We start from the raw sequence: 23,166 nt of genomic DNA, 5'->3' as shown, positions 1-23,166 counted from the left end.
GTGATGGTGCCATTCCCTAGCCCACCCCATCCCCCACTACCACCACCAGCAGGTGGAGGGAAAGGATACTGTAGACTAGAGGATTACAGCTTTGTATAACCCTTTGGACTTTATATGTAAGAATGCAGCTGGTGGTCTCCTCTCAGGAGGGGGTAAAGAGATTTGTGGACAAGCTGAAATAAGGGGTATCCTTTGCCTGGAAGAGGGCACACCGTGAGCCACATCTTGAATCAGCTATATCCAGAGTAAAACACAGGCCGCTGGAAGGCACTGTTAGCATCACCAGGATGGCCTCTCACGCCGGGGGTGTTTTTTTCAACGGAGAAGTTGTCCTGTAGTTTGGATATTGGGGGAGGCAGGGGTAAAGCGGGAGTCGGGAAGACCAGAAAAAATGCCTTTAAGTGGAGACGCCTCGGGCCTCGCTGAGGAAGTTCAGAGCCCCACTCGGTCGCCACACGCTTACCCTCCCACCCCCACCGCCCTCCTTCCCGCAGCGCCAGACGTCGGTGCCCGAGCGAGAGCCGGAATCTCCGCCGCTGCCAGGGAGCGGGCCGCGGCCCGGCCCGGGCAGCGCCGACCGCACACGCACGCCTCCTCCGCACGCGCCGCGCCCGGCCTCCCCGCCGCGCGGCCCGACCCCTCGCACCCGCGCCGGGCCGGCTCTACCCGGCAGGCCTAGGCCGCGCCGGCCGTACCCGGGCACCTCGCTCCCCGGCGGAGGCGGAGCAGGCCCGACATAAACTTCCCGGCGCGCTAGCAGAGGCGTCACGGACGGGCCGGCCCCCAGCGCCATTCCCCGAGGCCCGGAGGCGGCTCCCGCCCCTACTCCCCACACTCGGGGTCCCGGCGGAGACTGGCCCCAGGCCCACGGCCCCAACCCCTCCGGCGTTGTCCCGCAGTTTACCTCCAAGTCGCGGCCTTTGTTCTTGAAATTCTTGAGCCGTTGGTTGTCCAGTTTCTCGTTGTCCGCCATGGCCGGGCCGGTGACTCCTTCCCCCGCCCGGGCCCCGCGGGATCCGCCCCAACCACCGCGCCGCACCGACACTCCTAGGAACTGGGCCGCCGCCTGAGCTGCTGTGCTCGCCGCGCCGCCGCTTCCTTCCTCCTCTCACCTGCCTCCGCCGCGGCCTTCTCCTCTCCCCGCCCGCCCCCCCGCCCTAACCCCAGCGCGACTGCAGCTCCGGCAAAGACAACTGTGGGGCCGGGCGGCGGCAACGGCGGCGGAATGTGCTGCCGGCTGAGAGGGGGAGGCAGCCTCGATCTGAGGGCCCCGGTGCTGCGGCCACGCCCATCGCCTCCAGCCCAGCTCGCCCATTGGCCAACCAGGCTCCGGTGCGTTCGACCAATGAGAAGGGGCGATGGAGAGCCGGGGCGGAAAGAGCGAACGGAAAGGGGAAGCGAACGACGCTGGGAGGAGCCGGCTCGGGGCCGGGAGGGGTGCGGCTGGGGCAGGCAGGGAAGGACCACGTGCCTTCGGAGAGAGGAGGAGGGAGCGACAGAGAAGTACACTACAGGGGAAATCAGCAAGGGGAAGGAGAGGCCCGGGAACGCAGCAGGGCGAGTTGTTTTGCATCACTCGTCCGGGAAGCCCTAGATGCAGGGGTCCAGGGTCCAGACTGCGTTAAAGTAACGTTCTTTTCTCCCCGGGCGCGCCCTGTCTTCCTGGGCATTCCTTGCACTTTCTGTTCGCTTTGCAGAGAGATCTGAGCTTCGCTCTTTCCCAGGTCGGACACTCGCAGCTCCGTTCCCGGACTGGGGCTCCCTGCCGTCCAGGGTCGAGTCTGGGGGCCAGGACCTGCAGGGATGACGTGAGTTGAGGAGGCTCAGCGGAAAGCGACAGGAACGGTGGGTGGAAAAGGAAAGGGCCCAGTAGACGAATCTGATTTATCTTCTGTGACTAAGCGCCCGCAACAGGTAGGAATTTAGGCAGAGCTAGTGATCCTGGGACAATAGCACTTCCTAGGTAATTCATCTTAGAAAGTTAAAGAAGCTGTTTGACCACAAAGTATGAACTTCTGGAGGGCGGGGCCCGTGGCAGCTGACAGGGAATATTGTCTCTTGAGAAAGGAAATGAATTCCAAGGATACCAGGGACAACATTACCAGAGGCAGAAATGACACGAGACACAAAAGAACGTATTCAAAAATTTCACAAAACAGAAATGGAAAATTATTTTAAAATATATTGAAATATCGACGAATAACATCTCAAATGTCCAGGGATATGTAAAGCAGCAACTCTGGTCGGAAGCAAAGAATCGAGGCGTTGGGTGTGTTTAAACTTGGCAAGGTAGGGAGAAGAGACCATGATACAAACTCCTTCAGAATCGTTGACTCCCAGTCCTTTCTAGTACATTTTTTGAGCAGAACAACGTGCAGAGATAAATGTTTAAAACGCAGATGTTTCTTAGGGAAATACTTTTAAAGCCAACAGAGGGGAATTTTTTTTAAGTTAAAATGGAAGAAGTCAGTGGGTTTAACAGATATGAACAACTGAGTTTCCTTTGTGGGAGAAGTAATGAAAAGAGCCGGAGTACTTTAGGAATCACTTTGGAGAGGATATTGTAGTGGGGGAAAGGAAGGTAAAAACTTAGGAAGCAGAGTAGTACCTTTAAAGTCGTCAATACTTTATAGACCATCAACTGGGCTATGGACAACAGAAGCTGTGCCTGGGAATAACTCACCCTGAAGGTTAACTTGAATATATATTTAGAACAGATCTTAAATACAAATGATGATGTTCATTATAAACTGTTATTCCTCAAAGAGTCATTTAATTGAAGTAACGTTGTATTTGCATACCAGAGCACTGATGTTTTTCAAAATGAGTTTAGGATAAGAAAATTCACTTGAAAAGCTGGAGTATGTGTGTATTTTGTGCCATCATGGATCTTATCATAAGCAGTGTTAAAGAAAACAAATTACCAGCGAATTCCCACCCTATGAATAAAAGTTATCTTGTCAACAACCATAGATGAACATTTTGTTACTCTTAGAATACATGTCATGGTAGCTTTCATGATGAAGTTTATAGAAGTGTCTGTTAACATGTCTTCATGTCTCCAGCTACAACTGAGTGTCTCTGATGATTAAACAACTTGAGTTTTCTCTCTGCAGAAGGCTCCTAAAAAAGGGTTGCAATTAGTTACCAACTCAGAAAGATGCAATACAAATAGGAAATAACCGCAATTTATGATTTTATTTGTTTATCTAAAATCTGTCTTCCTCCGTAGACAGTAAGCTCTCTGAAGTTAAGAAGCATAGTTTTTTTGTTCACTACTGTATACTCAGCACCTAATAGTACTTGGCACATGGGAACTGTTTGTCAAATGCAAGAGCGTACGCCCCAAAAGTGGGAGTCAGGAAAACCAGAAAAAATGCCTTTAAGTATTACAGAAATGCCACAGGCCTCCACTTAAATTGAAAAGCAAGCTGACACCTCTTGATAAAAATGTGGATTGAGATCAATAAGCAGCTTCTCCACTCCTTCTGGAATCTCCACCTGGTTCAGCCTACCTGCCTCCACCATGTCCATCAGGGTGACCCAGAAGTCCTATAAGGTGTCCACCTTTGGCCCAGGCTTTCAGCAGCTGCCTCTGTATAAGTGGGTCCAGTGCCTGCACCAGCTCCTCGAACTTCTCTCCCTAGTGGGGAGCAGAAGCTTCCGGGGTGGCCTGGGTGGAGGCTATGGTGGGGCCAGCAGCATGGGAGGTATCACCACCATCACGGTCAACCAGAGCCTGCTGAGCCCCCTTAACCTGGAGGTAGACTCCAACAACATCCAGGCTGTCCACACCCAGGAGGAGAGGCAGATCAAGACCCTCAAGTGTGCCTCCTTCATAGACAAAGTACAGTTCCTGGAGCAGCAGAACAAGATGCTGGAGACCAAGTGGAGCCTTCTACAGCAGCAGAAGATGGCTGGAAGCAGCGTGACAACATGTTCGGGAACTGTATCAACAACCTTCGACAGCAGCTGGAACCAGGAGAAGTTGAAGCTGGAAGCGGAGCTTGGCAACATGCAGGGGCTGGTGGAGGACTTCAGGAACAAGTATGAGGATGAGATCAAGAAGCGTACAGAGGTGAATGAATTTGTCCTCATCAAGAAGGATGTAGATGAAACTTACATGAACAAGGTAGAGCTGGAGTCTCAGCTGGAAGGGCCGACTATATGAAGTGGAGATCCAGGAGCTGCAGTCCCAAATTTCCAACATGTCTGTGGTGCTATCCGTGGACAACAGCTGCTCCCTGGACATGGACAGCATCATTGTTGAGGTCAAGACGCAGCACGAGGAGGTTGCCAACCGCAGCTGGGCTGAGGCTGAAAGCACGTACCAGATCAAATATTTGGAGCCGCAGATGCTGGCTTGGAGGCACGGGGATGACCTGCGGCATACAAAGACTTGAGATCTCCAAGATGAACGGAACATCAGCCAGCTCCAGGCTGAGATTGAGGGCCTCAAAGGCCAGAGGGCTTCCCTGGAGGCCGCTGTCACAGATGCTGAGCAGCGTGGGGAGCTGGCCATTAAGCATGTCAATGCCAAACTGTCCAAGCTAGAGGCCACACTGCAGCGCGTGAGTACCGGGAGCTGAGGAATGTCAACTTGGCCCTGGACATGGAGATCGCCACCTACAGAAAGCTGCTGGAGGGCTAGGAGAGCTGGCTGGAGTCTGGGATGCAGAACATGAGAATCCACACAAAGACAACCAGCGGCTATGCAGGTGGTCTGAACTTGGCCTATGTGGATCTCACAAGCCCTGGCCTTAGCTATGGCCTGGGCTCCAGCTTTGGCTCTGGCGCAGGCTCCAGTTCCTTCAGCTGCACCAGCTCCACCAGGGCCGTGGTTGTGAAGAAGATCGAGACCCGTGATGGGAAGCTGGTGTCTGAGTCCTCTGACTTCCTGCCCAAGTGAACAGCTGTGGCAGCCCCTCCTAGTCTGCTCCTCCTGTGGCTGCCACAGACTTTGGGAGGGAGGCTGCTGTGTGGGGGAGCACACGGAACAGGAGACCCCCCCTGAGGCTCAGCCCACCTGCAGGGGAGTTTACCGCCTGGGGGCCCCCCCTTGCCCATGCTTCCAGCTACAAAATTCAACTGCTTTTTTTTTTCCTTTCTTTTTTTTGGTCCAAAATAAAACCTCAGCTAGCTCCAACACACACACACACAGAAAAAAAAATTGTAGATTGAGTCGTTATTGCTTCTAGTTTACTGAGTTCCTTCTATTAATATAAATTCTTGATTTGGTATCATGCTCATTCTGGGGTGAAAAGTTTAGGGAATAAATCAGACATACATTTCAGGGAAAAACCCCCTGTGTATTTAAAAGTAGTTGTGACACACTCTGTTAAACAATTATCCTTAATTATAATTCTTAGGTAGTCTATTGGCTTAAATTATTACTTGAAATTGTCACTACTCGTTTGCCAAGTTTATGTGTTTAGTGTCTGTATTTCCGGATCTTCCCAGATAGAAGATACATAATTTATCAAATGGGCAAAGAAGTCCTTCAGGGAGTTGGTAATAGCTCTACATGCTGATTGGTAATTGAATTAGCAAGATATAGTAGATCTAACTGATTAGGAGGTTTCAATTTTACTTGCTGGACTAAGGAAGTAAAATGCAGAATTATTAATAACCATTTCAATATTATCTTAATTTGGGATGTGATAAATTACCACAAACTGAGTGGCTTAAACAACAAACACTTCTCACAGTTAGGGAGGACCTGAAGTCCATTATTAAGGTAGATCTGGTATGTGGTGAGAATTCACTTCCTGGTTTGGAGATGGCTATCTACGTATTGTATCCTTGTAGGTTGGATAGTAGCCAGGAAGCAAGCTCTCATTTCTCTTATACAGGCACTAATCCCATTCACGAGGGCTTCACCCTCATAACCTAATTACTTCCCTCAAACCTCACCCTTAACGCCATCACATGGGGGTTAAGATTTCAACATAAATTTTGGGGAAACACAAACATTTAGTTCATGACTAACACAGACTATTTAACAAAGACACTTTTTTGTGTATATGAAGTATAGTTGTTATAACCAAACACCAGAAAACCTATTCTGTATCTGAGACCTGTTTTGCAATAGGCTATTTGGTGTTAGGTAACGATCTCCTGACTTGTAATCACTCCTGGTATTGGGAAAGTCTAAAATATTATGGAGATACTTGCTTTCAGTGTGTCATGAAATTCTCTTCGAGTCACTTTCTGAATAGAGAAACTCTGTTCTGCAACAGACATTTGTGAAAGGATTTGTGAAGACTTACACAGGATTTTGGTTGATCAAATGCAGTCTCAAAAATAATTATAATTGTGAGTTAAGCAGTTTAGACTCTTCTCATGATACATGCATTAAACTGAAGATTATAGAAACTTTCTTTGTAATATGGATCCTATGGTTTCTGTTACTGTTTGGGGGAATACGTGAGATTATGTTTGATTTCCGGAGCAAAGGCTGGATAGTGTTGGCTGAAAAAAGAAGGAATTTTTTTTTTTTTAATTTTGAAACAGGGTTTCACTCTGTTTCCCAGGCTGGAGTGCAGTGATCTCGGCTCACTGCAACCTCTGCCTCCTGGGTTCAAGCAATTCACCTGCCTCAGTCTCCCAAGTCGCTGAGATTACAGGCACTCGCCACCACACCCGGCTAATTTTTGTATTTTTAGTAGAGACGGGGCTTCACCATGTTGGTCAGGCTGGTCTCAAACTCCTGACCTTGTGATCCACCTGCCTTGGCCTCCCAAAGTGCTAGGATTACAGGCGTGGTACTGCGCCTGGCCTCAGGAATTTTATATGTTGCTAAATCTTACTAAAATATAATTGATTTTGTTACAGTTGGACTCCTGCTTTTTTGAGAGAAAAATATTAAACCTTTGGTAATACACCTTTATTTTCTCTGGAAAACAAAGTTGATCAGGTAGTAGAGACTTCATTCATTCATTTTCATTGCCAGACTTTTCTGACTTATAACTTGGGGAGCCTGGAGAAACAATTACTACCAAATATTGAGCACCTACCATATTCTAGGTCTAGGCATTTTATCTATGTAAAGTGTTTTAAAATTATTATTGTTATTTCTATTTCTGCTATTATAGGCAGATAATTTTGACTGAAACCCCTGGTTAAAGATGATGAATTAAAAGCCTAGCCATTGATGTTGTTATTATTTTTGAGACAGAGTCTCACTCTGTTGCCCAGGCTGGAGTGCAGTGGGGTGATCTCCGCTTACTGCAATCTCCGCCTCCCAAGTTCAAGCGATTCTCCTGCTTCGGCCTCTGAGTAGCTGGGATTACAGGCGCCTGCCACCATGCCCGGTTAACTGTTTTGTATTTTTAGTGGAGACATGGTTTCACTGTGTTGGCCAGGCTGGTTTCAAACTCCTGACCTCAAGTGACCCGCCTGCCTTGGCCTCCCAAAGTGCTAGGATTACAGGCGTGAGCCACCGCGCCTGACCATTGATGTTAATTTGATTGAGAGGGATGCATCTAGTTTTTCTTTAGCTTAGTTTTTTTTAAAAAAACAAACAAAAAACAAAACACTTAGTTTTAACTATTTCACTGGAGAAAAACAATTACAGGCCCAGCCTCCAGGCCCAATAGTTCTCATTTCAGGCAAGCTACCTACCCCAATCTTTTTTTGTTGTTTAAACTTTTTATTTTAAACTAATTACAGATTCACAAAATCTGAGTATTCACAAAAAAGGAGTAACAAAAAAATGTACAAGGAGATCCCATATGGCCTTTACTGAGTCTCTCCCAATGGTATCATCTTGTATAACTGTAGTACACTATCAAAACAATGAAATTGATATTGATATAACCCACAGAGGTTATTCAGAGGGGAGGCAAGACATTAGAATGTGAAGAATACATGGAAGTATGAGGCAATATCCATGTATTGGAACCTTTTATAACCTTATACTTTATAGGAAAAGGTTCTATAATGACAGTAATGACAGTTGTTACCAAATATGCAGCACGTACTGTATTCTAGGTTTAGGTATTTTATCTATGTATTTTATTATAGTTATTTGTATTTCTTTTGTATTTCTGCTATTATAGGCAGGTAATAGTTAATGAGCACTTATGTGGCAGTCAGTCTTTTTTTTTTGAGGCGGAGTTTCGCTCTGTTGCCTACGCTGGAGTGCAGTGGCGCAATTTCACTGCAGTCTCCACCTCCTGGGTTCAAGTGATTCTCCTCTTGCCTCAGCCTCCCAAGTAGGCGCTAGCTGCCACGTCCAGCTAATTTTTGTATTTTAGTAGAGACGGGGTTTCACCATGTTGGCCAGGCTGGTTTTGAACTCCTGATCTCAAATGATCCACCTGCCTCGGCCTCCCACAGTTTTGGGATTACAGGCGTGGGCTACTGTGCCCAGCCTGGCAGACATGAAAAGCATATGTAACCCCAGCTATTCGGGAGGCTGAGGCAGAAGGAGAATCACTTGAACCCAAGAGGCGGAGGTTGCAGTGAGCCGAGATCACGCCACTGCACTTCAGCCTGGGCAACAGAGCGAGACTCTGTCTCAAAAAAAAAAAAAAAAAAGAAAAAAGGAAAAAAGACTGCCACCTAAGTGCTCAATAACTATTACCTGCCTATAATAGCAGAAATATAAAAGAAATACAAGTAATAATAATAAAATACTTTATATAGATAATGTATGTATGCAATATATGTATGTTAACTCATTGAATCCTCACCACCACCCTGTGAGTTAAGTATACTCACTTTACAGATGATAAAATTGAAGAACAAAGAAGTTTGGTAATTTTCCCAAGATCACATAGTAGCTGGCATTTGAACTGGGCATGACACCAGAGCTGGCACTCCTAATTACCATGGAGGTACATAAACTTCACTGTGCATAGCAACTTTTAAAGGCAGGCATTTCCATTTTCTGTATGAGGAACCTGAGGTTAAAAGAAGCAATTTGTTCAAGACCCTATACAACTAGCAGGTGCTAGAACCCTAGCTGGATTCCAGCCCTGCCTAGCTGTAAACCCCTGTGATTTCTAATTGACCATTCTAGATAGACCCCTGGCCTATCACACTGATCTCAGCTGGATCTCTGAAGAGGTCGCGTTCTGAAATGCCCAGGGGAATGGTTTGCAAACTTCAGAATGCATTAGAATCACCTGGAAGGTGAAAACCCAGATTGGTGGCCTCTATCCCCAGGGTTTCAGTAAATTTTGGATAGCCTTTGAAGATGTGAATTTCTAACAAGAGCTCAGATGATGCTAATGATGTTTCAGTTCCTAGAATACACTTTGACAACCACTAAATCTGGCCCAACAGGGCTCATTATAAGGTGGTTTCACCATTAAGATAAGAACAGACTTAAGGGTTAATTAGGCATCACAGTAATAGATCATATATCATGCAACACTTCAAAGTACTGCATGTCAGCTGGGCATGGTGGCTCACGACTATAATCCCAGCACTTTGGGAGGCCAAGGTGGGTGGGTCACTTGGGCCCAGGAGTTTGGGACCAGCCTGGGCAACATGGTGAAATCCTGTCTCTACCAAAAAAAAAAAAACACACACACACAAAACAGAAAAAATTAGCCAGGCATGGTGGCATGCGCCTGTAGTCCTAGCTACTCGGGAGGCTGAGGTGGGAGGATCACTTGGGCCTAGGAAGTTGAGGCTGCAGTGAGCCATGATCGCACCACTGCACTCCAGCCTGGGTGACAGGAGTGAGACCCTGCGTAAAAAAAAAAAAAAAAAAAAAAGGAATGAGTGGTAAATTTATTGTTATAGATTTCTTACTTGAAAAAATGTACCAAATAATTAGTATTTCAAGGACAGCATTGAACAAGCCAGTAATACCCAGTTCCATATTACTTTCTGAATAGATAGATGTATGTACTACTTTCCTGGGTTTCTCTCTTCTTCTGGTTTTCCTCTTGAATTTTCTCAAATACTGTTTTCTTTATGGCATTCTTCACCAAGACTGGCTCCATTGAGCATGCAGAGTCTATTCTGAGTTTTTTGGTGTTAGTTTAAATCTCACATACTCTGCCACTGCCTTCCCTAGCTCCTTGAAGGATCAAGCCTGTCCTCGTTCTTGAATCAATTCTCAAAGAGGCAGATTGTCTCCATTAACTATTCTTCCTCTGTTTCTGAATTTTAGCCCATTTGCCAGATACCTCTGTTTCCCTTCTACTAGTCTCCTTCTCAGGGCCCTCCCCCTAGAGGCCCAGTCAGGAGGATTGGAGTTTCCTGCCCTATCTGGACTGACCTTTTGGAACTATCTCTGACACCAACAAACAAAACAGAACTACTGGGTTAGCTTCTCTCTTTTTAGTCACCCTGTTCAGGGGGATTCCTTTACAATCAAAACAAGGAAAAAAAGAGAACTCTTCATTTTAAATCCTTTTTTATTTCTGTTAATGGTGCTACACAGTTACTTGAACTGAAAACATTAAGTAACTTTGATTTTTCATCCTTTTCTTTTGCATCCCACACTCAATCAATGCCAAATTGTAATGATTAAGTATCTTCACAGAGTCTCTCACATTTGCCTACTTTTCATTCCCAATGCCTCTGCCCTGTTCAAGACTTGTAAGAATTGTTTCATATTCGTGATATTTCAGAGTTGGGAGAAAGTATAAATATTACCTAGATCGATCATCCATTTTGTGCTTGAATTTTCACGTCCAATATTCCCATCAGGTGGTTTTTCCAACCTCAGTACTTCTTGAGTCGTAGCCCATTAGCTCTCAGAAGATACCGTTAGAAAGCTTTTCTTGTAAGACACATGTGCATCTAATCATTTGAAACAAAAAGTAATTGTAATATTTAGAGTAAAAGTAGTTAAATACGGAAATAACAAAGGGCAAATGCATTAAATAGAGCTCTTTTTTGTATTTGTGAAAATGATATAATTCTTTCTTCAGTAATACCACACACCTGAATTATAGGTTCTGTTTCGAAATATGAGAATAGTAGTGCTAATCAGAATGGTGAAAATTAATTCTCATGAATATAAGTGTCTTTAATAATTTTAATGAAAACAGACTAATGTCCTAAAACAGCTGACTGCCTTGGATAATCTCATATAAGGATTCTGATGCATTTATTAGTTGTTTTTCTTTATTACTGAGCATAGGTTATATGTGATATATGGTACCATGTATACACACATGATTATAATTGTGTAACATGAATTAAAAGATAGTGTAAGATCAAACATTTCTAAGGCATGGGATTTAGTCTTGAAATACACACCTCATAGGATTTATCAGATTTCTATTTATAGTCTGTCACCATGTTATACAAAACCCTGAAGTGTCTTGGAGAACTTCTCAAATAGAATTTCAACAGATTCTCCAGATGCCTATGAAGTCAAAGTTTCCTTGTGTGCCATTTACACTTAGTTACCACTGGTTACCTTATGATGGACTTCAGACAAAATCTTTGACAACAAATCTTTTAATGTTTTTCTTCTTCCTTTCCACAGTGTTGAATCCTGGAATTCCTTGTCTTTCACCTACATGCTTATCCCAACACTTTCATTAGGGCCTGTTAAAGGTTACTGTTCATATAACTAATGAGAATAAGAGCCTGGTAATTGTTAGACCATCTTTAGTGCCCATTAGATATTAGAATGTCTTGTGCCCTTGCTTTTTGGCTGCAACCTTAAGATCTGCCTAATCAAACTTGATGTTCTGCATGGCAGAACATAGCTACCATACTGATCCCAAATTAGACTTCCCAGGTTTTTAGTTCTACTTATAAATAGAAGCATCAGAGGAAACGTTTAACTTGCAGACAGATCAAGTCAATTAATGACTAGTAACACTACTATTTGGTTAAGTCAAGGATATCATCGGACCATTTAGAGTAGTAGAAAAATATCAGTACCCAAGTGACCTAGAAGAGCTATTTAATTTATAGGGATAAGAAATACCTGTTGTTTTATATTTATCTTCTTACCTTTTTCTTATACTCCTGCTTGTGACATGAAAAGAGGAAAAAAATACCCTGCATTTATTATCTAGATAGTCATTAGAATGGAAAACTCTTTAAGAGTAGTTAAATTTTGCCACAGAAATCTTTAGTAATACCACACACCAGGATTATAGGCTCTGTTTTGAAATGTGAGCAGGGCCATATATCTCTGTCTTCTCGTTGGATTTCAGTCAGTCCTCTTGGAGGCACTCTTGTGACATGTGAAGTGATCCAAAGGGTATTCTGGCAAATCATTGATCTTGGCACCCTTAAAATGCTAACTCCTTTCAGGGATAATTTAAATCCAGTTTGTATTGACTTTATTACTCAAGATAATAACAAGGAAGGAAAGGGAAGGATAAACCACATGTGTGTTTCTACCCACCACTCATATGCAACCCCTTACTTATTGTATATCTTAGCATATACTAAGCGTAATTTATAGTGTACTGTGTAGTACAGCATATATCTAAGGGTATAGTGTTGTGTATAGTCAGTCCTGGCTTTATGGACATGTGACTCATACAGCCAAACAGAGCTCTGTGCATGGCTTAAAACTCTGCTGTCACCATCTTAGAAATTGTGTTTTTAAATTGGAGGCTCCACATTTTCATTTTGCACTGGTCCTTACAAATATGTAGTCTGCCATATTTAGTGTAGCATATATGTAATACCATGTATCAGTGTACATATAGTGTAGCATATGTATCTTGTACTCCTTACCTACCCACAATTCTTTTTTGGCATGCATTCCTTCAGTTTTTTTTTTTTTAAACTGTCTCTATAATATTTCCAGTTTAAATGTAAACAAGTGATATGGTTTTGCTCTGTGTCCCCACCCAAATCTCATCTTGCCACTCCCATAATTTCCAGGTGTTGTGGGAGGGACCCAGTGGGAGATGATTGAATCATGGGGGCAGGTCTTTCCCATGCTGTTCTCATCATAGTGAATGGGTCTTATGAAATCTGATGATTTAAAAAATGAGTTTCTCTGCATAAGCTCTCTCTTTGCCTGCTGCCACCCACATAAGATGTGACTTGCTCCTCCTTGACTTCTGCCATAATTATGAGGCCTCCTCAGCCATGTAAAACTGTACGTCCAATAAACCTTTTTTTTTTTTTTTTTTGTAAATTGTCTGATCTCAGTTATGTCTTTATCAGCAGCATGAAAATAGACTAATATAACAAGTAAGGTAAATGTAAATAGAATCATACTACGTATACCATTCTGAAACCTGTTTTTTCATTTAACACATTAGGGACATTGCTTCCTGTTAATTTATCTCATACTTTGTGATTTCTGAAGAATATTGTCTTGTGTAGATAAATCATAATTTATTTAATCAGTCTTCTACTGATGGACATATATTGTATCCTGTTCTTTGCTGTGACAAAGAGTGAACATACTTGAATATACATATTGTTTGTGCATTTGCCCTATTATTTCCTGAGAATAAGTTTCTAGAAGTGGAATTGCTGAGTCAAAGGGTAAAAACATTTTATGAACATTTTAAAATGTGATAATGCTACCAGGTTGCTCCTCAGAATGATTACACCAGATTATACCACCAGTAGTATACAAGCATGTTTGTTGCCCCACATGCTAACTGAGCATAATAACTCAATTTCATCTCTGCTAATCTGATAGTCCCTTCAATTTTTAATGGTATTGGCCTGTGTTTTTAGCTCACTGGGATATCACTGATTCTGCTAATATGGAATGGCAGTGTATTGAGTTAAACATCATTGTACCTATCAAAGTGAGTACCTTTTAGGTAGTAATTTTGGATTGGCCTTTTTAGCCAAATGTAAGGTACTCTAAGCTCCCAACTTTTCTTTTAAGGTAATAAGGTTTCTGCTTTCCATGTGTACCATTTAGGGATCCTGGAAGTGCTCAAAGGGATCTTCAGGACACTGACCTTACTTTCTGCTCTTAATCCCTGACTATTTAAAAAATATATTTTAAAAGAATTTCAGACTTTCACAAAAGTTGTAAAAGAATAGTACAAAGAATTCCCATATACTTTTCATCCAGGTTCCCCAAATGTTAACATTTTACACATTTACTCTTGCATCCTCTCTCTCTTTCTCTGAACTCTGAGAGTTAAGTTGCAGACATGATGTTTCTACACCAAATGCTTCAAGTTCATTAATCACAGTCTAATTATCTAAATCAGGAAAATCGACATGAAATTCTTATCTATAGACATTATTTAAATTTCATCAATTTTCCCAAAAATATTCTTTACAGAAAATGAAGAAAAAAAATTTCGAGTTCAGGATTCAAACCAGCTGCACACATTACATCTAGTTGTCATGAATACCTCCTCTCTTTTTTTGATCATATTTTTTTCCAGACAAATCCTAGGATGATATAGATAAATACTTTTTGGCAACCTACATACTAAAAATATGGTTGGTTACGTTTTTGGATCTATATGTTCTAAAGCAGAGAAAAATTGCTTAAAAAAGAAAAGACGAGGCTGGGTGTGGTGGCTCATGCCTGTAATCCCAGCACTTTGGGAGGCCGAGGTCGGTGGATCACTTGAGGCCAGGAGTTCGAGACCATCCTGGCCAACATGGTGAAAAAAACCCCCGTCTCTACTGAAAATACAAAAATTAGCCAGGTGTAGTGGCGTGCTTCTGTAATCCCAGCTACTCGGGAGGCTGAGAAAGGAGAATTGCTTGAACCCAGGAGACGGAGGATGCAGTGATCCGAGATTGTGCCACTGCACTCCAGCCTGAGTGACAGAGTAAGACTCTGTCTCAAAGAGGAAAAAAAAAAAAGGAAAAGATGAGATCCAACAGGTTAGAGAAGTGGTGTATTCCGACCATAGATAATAGAAGTTTGCAGCATTGAATCATAAGTTGTAAAAAATTAAAATTTCAGAAACCTTTAACAATACTCTGAACTTTAAGAAAAAGTTTCCAGAGACCTTCTAAACAAATTGTTTGCCACCTTTGCTAATAGTGTCAGGTGTTGAGGAGTTTTATTTAATTACATGCAAATAAAGTTACCTCTGAGTCCCTAGAAAGCCTAGAGAAAAGGGAAAATTGAACGGATATAATGAGAAATACTTCTCCCACTGGAGATGAAGAGCATTTGTGTTCTTAATAAGATAACACTAAACAGCTTTCCTTTCTCTTGAATCTTTTGTTAAAGACCAAAATAACACATAGATCCAAAATGGTGGTATAGCAGCAAGCTGGCTTCACTCTCCCCCACAGAAAACTAAAAACAAATATACAGCACCAAGATTATCACCAGCAATATCCCAGAACTCAAATATGAAGATGAGACAGTTCCTGCGCCCACAGAGAAGTGAAAAAAACTCTGAGAAGACAGAGAATATAACTTCCACATCCACGATGTCCCTCCCCACATTCAGCCCAGCGATAAGGGTGGGAAAATTCTTCCCCAACACAGTTTCTACACTGGAAAAAGTGAGACTAAAGTGGACAACCAGCTTCCTCACCAATTTGGGTTCCCTGGCAGGAGACTGGCGCCTGCCTTAACCACAGGGCACACTGTGAGTGCCTAAAGGGAGAAATATCCCTGAGAATAGGCAGAGGCAAAGGGCGGAGGCAGTACTACCATGCAGCCCTGAAAACTCTGTTGTGTAACTCAGCTAAAGGGGACACCAAATGAGAATGATTGCTCAGCAGCAGCATGCTGTAGGAGATTTGTTCCACAGGTCCCCTGGGTACAAACCACTAACCAACCTTCCACACTGCCAAAATATCTTCTTTAGGACTTCCCCAATTTGGGAAGGGCAGTGCTATGATTGTTTACTACAACTGAGGTGAAGCTGGGTTTAAGGAGCCACATAGACTGAAAAGGAGGCAGCAACCTAGTGGTTAAGAACCTCTAAGCAAATATATCTAATAAAAACCAAAATAAGCTAGTCAAAGAAGACTGGAATAAATAATCCTTCAACGCAAAGACACAGATGTGCATCCACAAGAAACAACAGCAAATGGGGAAAGATGATCTCCCCAAATGGACAAAGCAAGAAACCATCTTACTGACCCCAGTAAGATGGTAATATGTGAACTCTCTGACCAATAATTTAAAACAGCTGTTTTAAGGAACTCAGTGATTTCCAAGATAACACAGAAAAGCAATTCAGAAGTTTATCAGATAAATGTAACAAAGAGATTGAAATAATAATAAAAAAAACAGAAATCTTGGAACTCAGAAATACATTTGCTGAACTGAAAAATTCATTAGAAGCTCTCAACAGCCAAATGGATCAAGCACAGGAAAAAAATCAGTGCTCTCAAAGACAAGCTATTTGAAAATACACAATGAAAGGAGAAAAAAAGGAAACTAACAAAGATCATCTACAAGATACAGAAAATGGCCTCAAAAGACCAAATCTAAGAATTATTGGTGTTCAAGAGGAGGTCGAGCAAGAGCATGGAGTGGAAAGCTTATTCAAAGAAATGATAAAATGAAACTTTCCAAAACTTGAGAAAGATATAAATATTCAGGTACAGGAAGGTCAGAGAACACCAAACAGATTTGATTAAAATAAAACTACCCCAAAGCATATAATAACACTCAAAGGACAAGGACAAAGGAAAGATGCTAGAAGTGGCAAGAGAAAATAAGCAGATAACATATACAGGAGCTCCAGTTCATCTGGCAACAGACTTCTCAGTGGAAATCACACAGGCCAGGAGGGAGTGGAATAACATTTTTAAAGTGAGGGAGTTTTTTTTTTTTTAAACTGCCATCCGAGAATACAGTCTCCAGTAAATTTATCCTTCAACCATGAAGGAGAAAAAAGTCTTTCCAGACAAACAAAAGCTGAGAGAATTCATCACCATCAGATTTACCTTACAAGACATATAAAAGGGAGCTATTCAATCTGAAAGTAAAAACACTAATGTACAAAACAAAAAGAAAAGAAAACTAAAAAAAATTTGAAACTATAAAACCCACTGGTAAATCTAAATACATGAACAAACTCAGAATACTCTCATACTGTAATAGTGGGATGCATTCTACTCATAGTTCTAGTACGAAGCCCAAAAGACAAATCAAGCAATAATAGCGACAGTAACCTGTCAAGTGATAGATAATTTAAAACACATAAATTGAGATGACTAAAAGTCAAAATGGGGAGGGGGGGTGGAGTTAACATGTAAAATTTTTTAAAAATTATTTTCTTTGTTTTTATTCTACTTTTTGAGATCTAAGATATTTTTTCATCTCTATAAAATAATTTCTTATGTCTGCAAGGTGCTTTTTATAATCCTCAAGGTAACCACAACACAAAAACCTATAATAGATACACTAAAAATAAAAAGCAATGAATTAGAAATACTACTAGAGAAAATCACTTAGCCATGAAGGAAGACAGCAAGAAAGGAAATAAGAGGAGAGAACGTACAAAACCACCAGAAAATAAGAAACAAAATGGCAGTAGTAAGTCTTTGCTTACCAATAGTAACACTGAATATAAATGGACTCACTTCTCTGATTAAAAGGCATAGGGTGGCTGAATGGATAAAGAACCAAGACTTGGCTATATGCTACCTACAAGAAACCAATTTTGCCTATAAAAATACACGTGGACTGAAAGTGAAGAGGTGGAAAAAGAGATTCTATGCAACTGGAAACTAAAAAAAGAGCAGAAGTAGCTCTACTTATATCAGATAAAACAGACTACAAATCAAAGACTGTAAGAAGAGACAAAGCAGGTCACTATATAATAATCAAGGAGTCAAATTGGCAAGAGGATTAACAATTATAAATATCTATACACCCAAAACAGGAGATCCCAAGTATATTTTAAAAAATTAATACATCTAAATGGAGAGATAGATCACAATACAATAATAGTGGGGGACTTTAGTACTCTACTGTGAGTAATGAATAGATTATCCAGACAGAAAATCAACAAAGAAACATTGGAGTTAAACTGCACACTAGAAATAATAGGCCTAACTTATTTATCAAATATTTTACTCAACTGCTGCAGAATACATATTCTGTTTAACAGCACAAGGAACAGTCTCCAACAGACCGTATCTTAGGCCACAAAACAAGTCTGAACAAATTTTAAACAGTAGAAATCATATCAAGTATCTTTCCTGGCCCAGTGAGGTGACTCATCCCCACATTCCCAATACTTTGGGAGTCTGAGATGCAAGGATCACTTGAGCCCAGGGGTTTGAGAGCAGCCTGGGTGACATAGTGAGACTCCATCTCTACAAAAAATAAACAAAATTAGCCAGGCATGACGGCACCCGCCTGTAGTCCCAGCTACTTGAGGGGCTGAAGTGGGAGGATCATTTGAGCCTGGAAGCTTCAGGCAGCAGTGAGCCATGATCATACCACTGCACTCCAGCCTGGGCAACAGAGCAAGACCCTGTCTCTAAAATAAAATAAAATAAAAATAATTTTAAAAATTACCATTTCTGATCACAGTGGAATAAAACTAGAAATCAATAATAAGAGAAACCTCAAAAACTTCACAAACAAGTGGAAATTAAACAACATGCTCCTGAATGACAAAGGGATCAATGAATAAATTAAGAAGGAAATTAAACATATGTGAAGTTAATGAAAAGGAGAATACAGTATACCAAAACATGTGGGATGAAACAAAGCAAAGCAGCACTAAGAGGGAAGTTTATAGCAATAAACACCTATATCAAAAGAGTAGAACAACCTCAAATAAACAACTTAACGATGCACCTCAAGGAACTAGAATAGCAAAAACAAACATAAATCAAAATTAGTAGAAGGAAGGAAATAAAGACTAGAGCAGAAATAAATGAAATTGAAACTAAAAAAAATTATGGAAGATCAATGAAATAAAAAGGTTTTTTTTTTTTTTTTTTTTTTTAAGATAAACAAAATCACCAAACCATTAACTAGACTAAGAAGAAAAAAGAGTGAAGGGCTAAATAAATAATCAGAAACAACTGAGAGTACAGAAATGCAAAGGATCATTAGAGATAATTATGAATAACTATATGCCAACAAATTTGAAAACCTAGAAAAAATGGATACGTTCTTGGATACAGCAACCTACCAAGATCGAACCATGAAAAAATAGAAAACCTCAACAAACCAACAATGAGAAATGAGAACGAAGCTGTAATAAAAAGTGTACCATCAAAGAAAAGCCTAGGACCTCATAGCTTCACTATTGAATTCTACTAAACATTTAAAGAAGAGCTAATACCAATTCTACTCAAACTCTTCAAAAAAATGGAAGAGAAGGAAATACTTCCAAACTCATTCTGAGGCCAGCATTACCCTGATACCAAATCAGAGAAGGGCACAATAAAAGGAAAACTACAGGCCAATATCCCTTATGAAAACAGACACAGGAAAAAAAATCCTCAATAAAGGGCTAGCAAGTTCTCTTTCCCATCTTGCAAGATGGTGGGTGAAAAAGTTGAGAAGGTGGATACTAAGGAGAAGAAACTTTAAGCCAAGAAGGCTGATGCTAATGGCAAGATAAAAAAAAAGGGTAACAAAAAGGCCAAGAAGGGGAAACCTCATTGCAGCTGAAGTCCTGTCTTCATCAGAGGAATTGGCAGATATTCCCAATCTGCTATGTATTGAGGAAAGGTTATGTACAAGAGGAAGTACTCAGCCAGGAAATCAAAGATTGAAAAGAAAAAGAAGGTCCTTGCAACTGTTATAATACAAAAGCAGTTGGTAGTGACAAAGTTGAAGGTACTCAGCTGGTTATACTGTGCAAAATGCATAGGTATTATCCTACTGAAGACATGCCCTGAAAGCTGTTGAGCCACAGCCAAAAATCTTTCAGTCAGCACAGAGAAAACTGCGAGGCAGCATCACTCCCAGGACCATTCTGCCGATCTCCACTGGGCACCACAGAGGCCACAGGGTGGTTTTCCTGAAGCAGTTGGGCAGTGGCTTCTTACTTGTGCCTGGATCTCTGGTTCTCAGTTGAGTTCTTCTATGAAGGACACACAAGACATTTGTCATTGCCACCTCCACAAAAATTGTTACCAGCAATGTGAAAATCTTAAAACATCTTACTCATACTTACTTCAAGAGGAAGAAGCTGTGGAAGCCCAGACACTGGGAAGGTGAGATCGTCAACAAAGAGAGAAAAAAAAAAGGAGATTACAGAGCAGTGCAAGGTTGATCAGAAAGCTGTGGACTTGCAAATTTTACTAAAAATTAAAGTGATTCCTCAGCTCCAGGGCTGCCTGTGATCTGTGTTTTCCCAGATAAATGAAATTTATTCTCAATAATTGGTGTTCTAAATATCTTAAGAATAATCTAATTAATTTTTTGATGTGTTGTTGAATTTGGCTTTCTGGTTTTTTAAAAAATGTATCTGTAAATACACTAAAGAAAAGCAACACATCAAAAAGATAATTCACCATTATGAGATTCATCCCATGGATGCATGGATGGTTCAACATACACAAATCAATAAATGTGACACGTCACATTAACAGAACCAAGAACAAAAACCGTATGATTATTTTAACAAATGCTGAAAAAATATTTGATAAAATTCAACATTCCTTTATGACAAAAGCCCTCATCAAACTGGGCATAGAAGAAATGTGACTCAAAATAATAAAGGTTGTATATGACAAACCTACAGCTAACATTAGTCTGGAAAAAAACTGAAGGCCTTTCCTCTAAGATTTGGAGTGAGACAATAATTGCCACTTTCACTACTTTTATTCCTTTTATTCAACAGAGCACTGGAAGTCCTGTCCAGATCAATAGGGAAGAGAAAGAAATAAAGGGCATCCAGATTAGAAAGGAAGAAGTCAAATTACTCTCGTTCACAGATAACATAATCTTATACTTAGAGAAACCTCAAGATTCCACCAAAGACCTGTTAGAAGTTATTACAAAACTCAATAAAGTTGTAGGATACAGAATCAACATACAAAAATCAGTAGCGTTTATATACACCAACAGTGAACAATCTGAAAAAGAAATCAAGAAAGCAATCCCATTTAAAATAGCTACAAATAAAATAAAATACCTAAGAATCAACTTAAAGAAATGAAAGATCTATACGAAGAAAACTCTAAAACACTGATAAAAACAGTTGAAGAGGACACAAACAAAAGATATTCCATGCTTATGGGTTGGAAGAATTAATACTGTTAAAATGACAATGCTACCCAAAATAATTTACAGATTCAATGCAATCTCTATCAAAATACCAGTGACATTCTTCACAAAATAGAAAAAACTTCTAAAATTTATATGGAGCCACAAAACACTCTAAATAGCCAAAATGCTCCTGAGCAAAAATAACAAAACTAGAGGCATCACACGTCCGACTCTAACACTTACTACTGGCAGAAGGGTGGAGTGAGATGACAGAATGGAAGGTTGCAATAATTGTCTCCTCACCCCCCATGGGAACACCAAATTTAACATCTACACACACACACACACACACACACACACACACACACTTTCAATGAGAACCAAAAATTAGGTGAGCCACTCACAGTACCTTGTATTAACTTTACCTTACTGAAAGAGGCACTGAAAAGGTCAAGAAAAAACAGTCTTTAATTGTGGTTTCCTGGTACCCCCCACAGTGGCTGCATGGTGTGAAGAATCTGTGTGCTTGGGGAGGGAGAATGCAGTGATCGTGAGACTTTTCATTGAACTCAGTTCTGGCAAGCCTTGTCATTGAGTGCTGGAGTGCTCTGGGGCTCTAAATAAAGTTGAAAGGCATTTTAGGCCACAAGGACTACAACTCCTAGGTGGGTCTTAGTGCTGAGCTGGGCTCAGAGACAGTGGACTGGCGGTGGCACATGACCTACTGAGACGCCAGGGCAGCTAAAGGTGTGCTTACGCCACTCCTCCCCAAACTCCAGGCTGAACAGCTTGCAGGTCTGAGAGAGATCCCTTCTTTCCGCCTGAGGAAAGGAGAGAGAAGAGCAAAGAGGACTTTGTCTTACATCTTGGATACCAGCCCAGCCACAGTAGGATAGGGTAATGGGCATAGTCGTGAGGCCCCCATTCGAGGCCCTAGCTCCTAGACAGCATTTCTAGACACACCTTGGGCCAGAAGGGAACATGCTGCTTTGAAGAAAAGGACTTAGTCATGGCAGGACCCCTCATCACTTGCTGACTAAAGAGCACTTGGGCCCTGAATAACTAGTAGCAATATCCAGGTATTCTGGGCTGTGGTTGAGACTCTGAGAATTGCCAGCTTCAGGTGAGACACAGCACATTCCCAGCTGTAGTGGCTATAATGAGAGACTCCCTCTGCTTGAGAAAAGTAGAGGGAAAAGTAAAAGGGAACTTTGTCTTGCACCTTAGATACCAGTTGGGCCACAGGAAGGTAGAACACCAGGCAGGCTCTAGGGGTCACTAATTCCAGGTGTGGCTCTTAGATGGCATTTCTGGCCTGACTTGGGTCACAGGGAGCCTACTTTTCTGAAGGGTGAGTCCCAGGCTTGGCAACATTCACCACAAGCTGACTGAAGAGGCTTTGAGCCTTAAGTGAACATTGGTGGAAGCCTGGCAGTACTCCCTGTGGGCCTGTGGTGGTGGTGGCCACAGAGTGAGACTCCTCTGCCTATGGAAAGCAGAGGGAAGACTGGGAAGGGCTCTGTCTCATGGTTTGAGAAACACAAGCCTGTCTGGCTTTACTACCTGCTGATTGTACAGTTCTAGGTCCTTGAGCAAACATAGGTGGTAGCCAGGTAGGGGTAACAGCAGGCCTTGAGCAAGATTCTATACTGTGCTGGCTTCAGGTCTGACCCAACACAGTCCCAGTGGTGGTGGCCACAGGGGTGTCTTGTGTCACCCCACCCCCAGCTCCAGGAGGCTCAGCACAGAGAGAGAGAGAAAGAGAGAGACTGTTTGGGAGAAAGTAAGAGGAGAGAACAAGAGTCTCTGCCTGGTAATCCAGATAATTCTTCCAGATCTTATTCAAGACCACCAAGGTGGTACCTCTATGAGTGCCCAAGAACCACAGCATTACTGGGCTTTGAGTTTCCCCTAAAACAGATACAACTTAGATCACAACACCCAAGTCGTTTCAAATACCTGGAAAGCCTTTCCAAGAAGGACAGCCACAAACAAACCCAGACTGGGAAGACTACAATAAATACCTAACTTTTCAATGCCCAGATACTGACAAACATCTACAAGCATCAACACCATCCAGGAAAACATGACTTCACCAAACAAACTAAATAAGTCACCAAAGAGCAATCCTGGAGAGA

The 23,166-nt window shown here is 41.8% G+C and overlaps 1 protein-coding gene and 1 pseudogene across 2 annotated transcripts in view; one reads left to right on the top strand and one right to left on the bottom strand.

Moving 5' to 3' along the window:
* Positions 1-1,275, bottom strand: part of KPNA4 (karyopherin subunit alpha 4) — a 63,143-nt gene extending 61,868 nt beyond the window's left edge. Inside the window, exon 1 of the mRNA XM_023223352.2 lies at positions 905-1,275. Within this exon, the coding sequence (XP_023079120.1) occupies positions 905-973 (69 nt within the window). The 5' untranslated portion in view covers positions 974-1,275. The remainder of the gene's footprint in view (positions 1-904) is intronic.
* Positions 1,276-1,489: 214 nt separating this feature from the next.
* LOC111550095 lies at positions 1,490-6,375 on the top strand (annotated as a pseudogene). The gene is made up of 2 exons (XR_004228867.1): positions 1,490-1,914; positions 3,233-6,375. The product of XR_004228867.1 is annotated as a keratin, type II cytoskeletal 8 pseudogene (transcript).
* Positions 6,376-23,166: the final 16,791 nt, after the last annotated feature.

This window comes from Piliocolobus tephrosceles, chromosome 2 (genome assembly GCF_002776525.5).
Source record: "Piliocolobus tephrosceles isolate RC106 chromosome 2, ASM277652v3, whole genome shotgun sequence".
Lineage (NCBI taxonomy): Eukaryota > Metazoa > Chordata > Mammalia > Primates > Cercopithecidae > Piliocolobus > Piliocolobus tephrosceles.
Note: the sequence above shows the minus strand (reverse complement) of the source record. Positions and strands in the feature narration are given on the sequence as shown.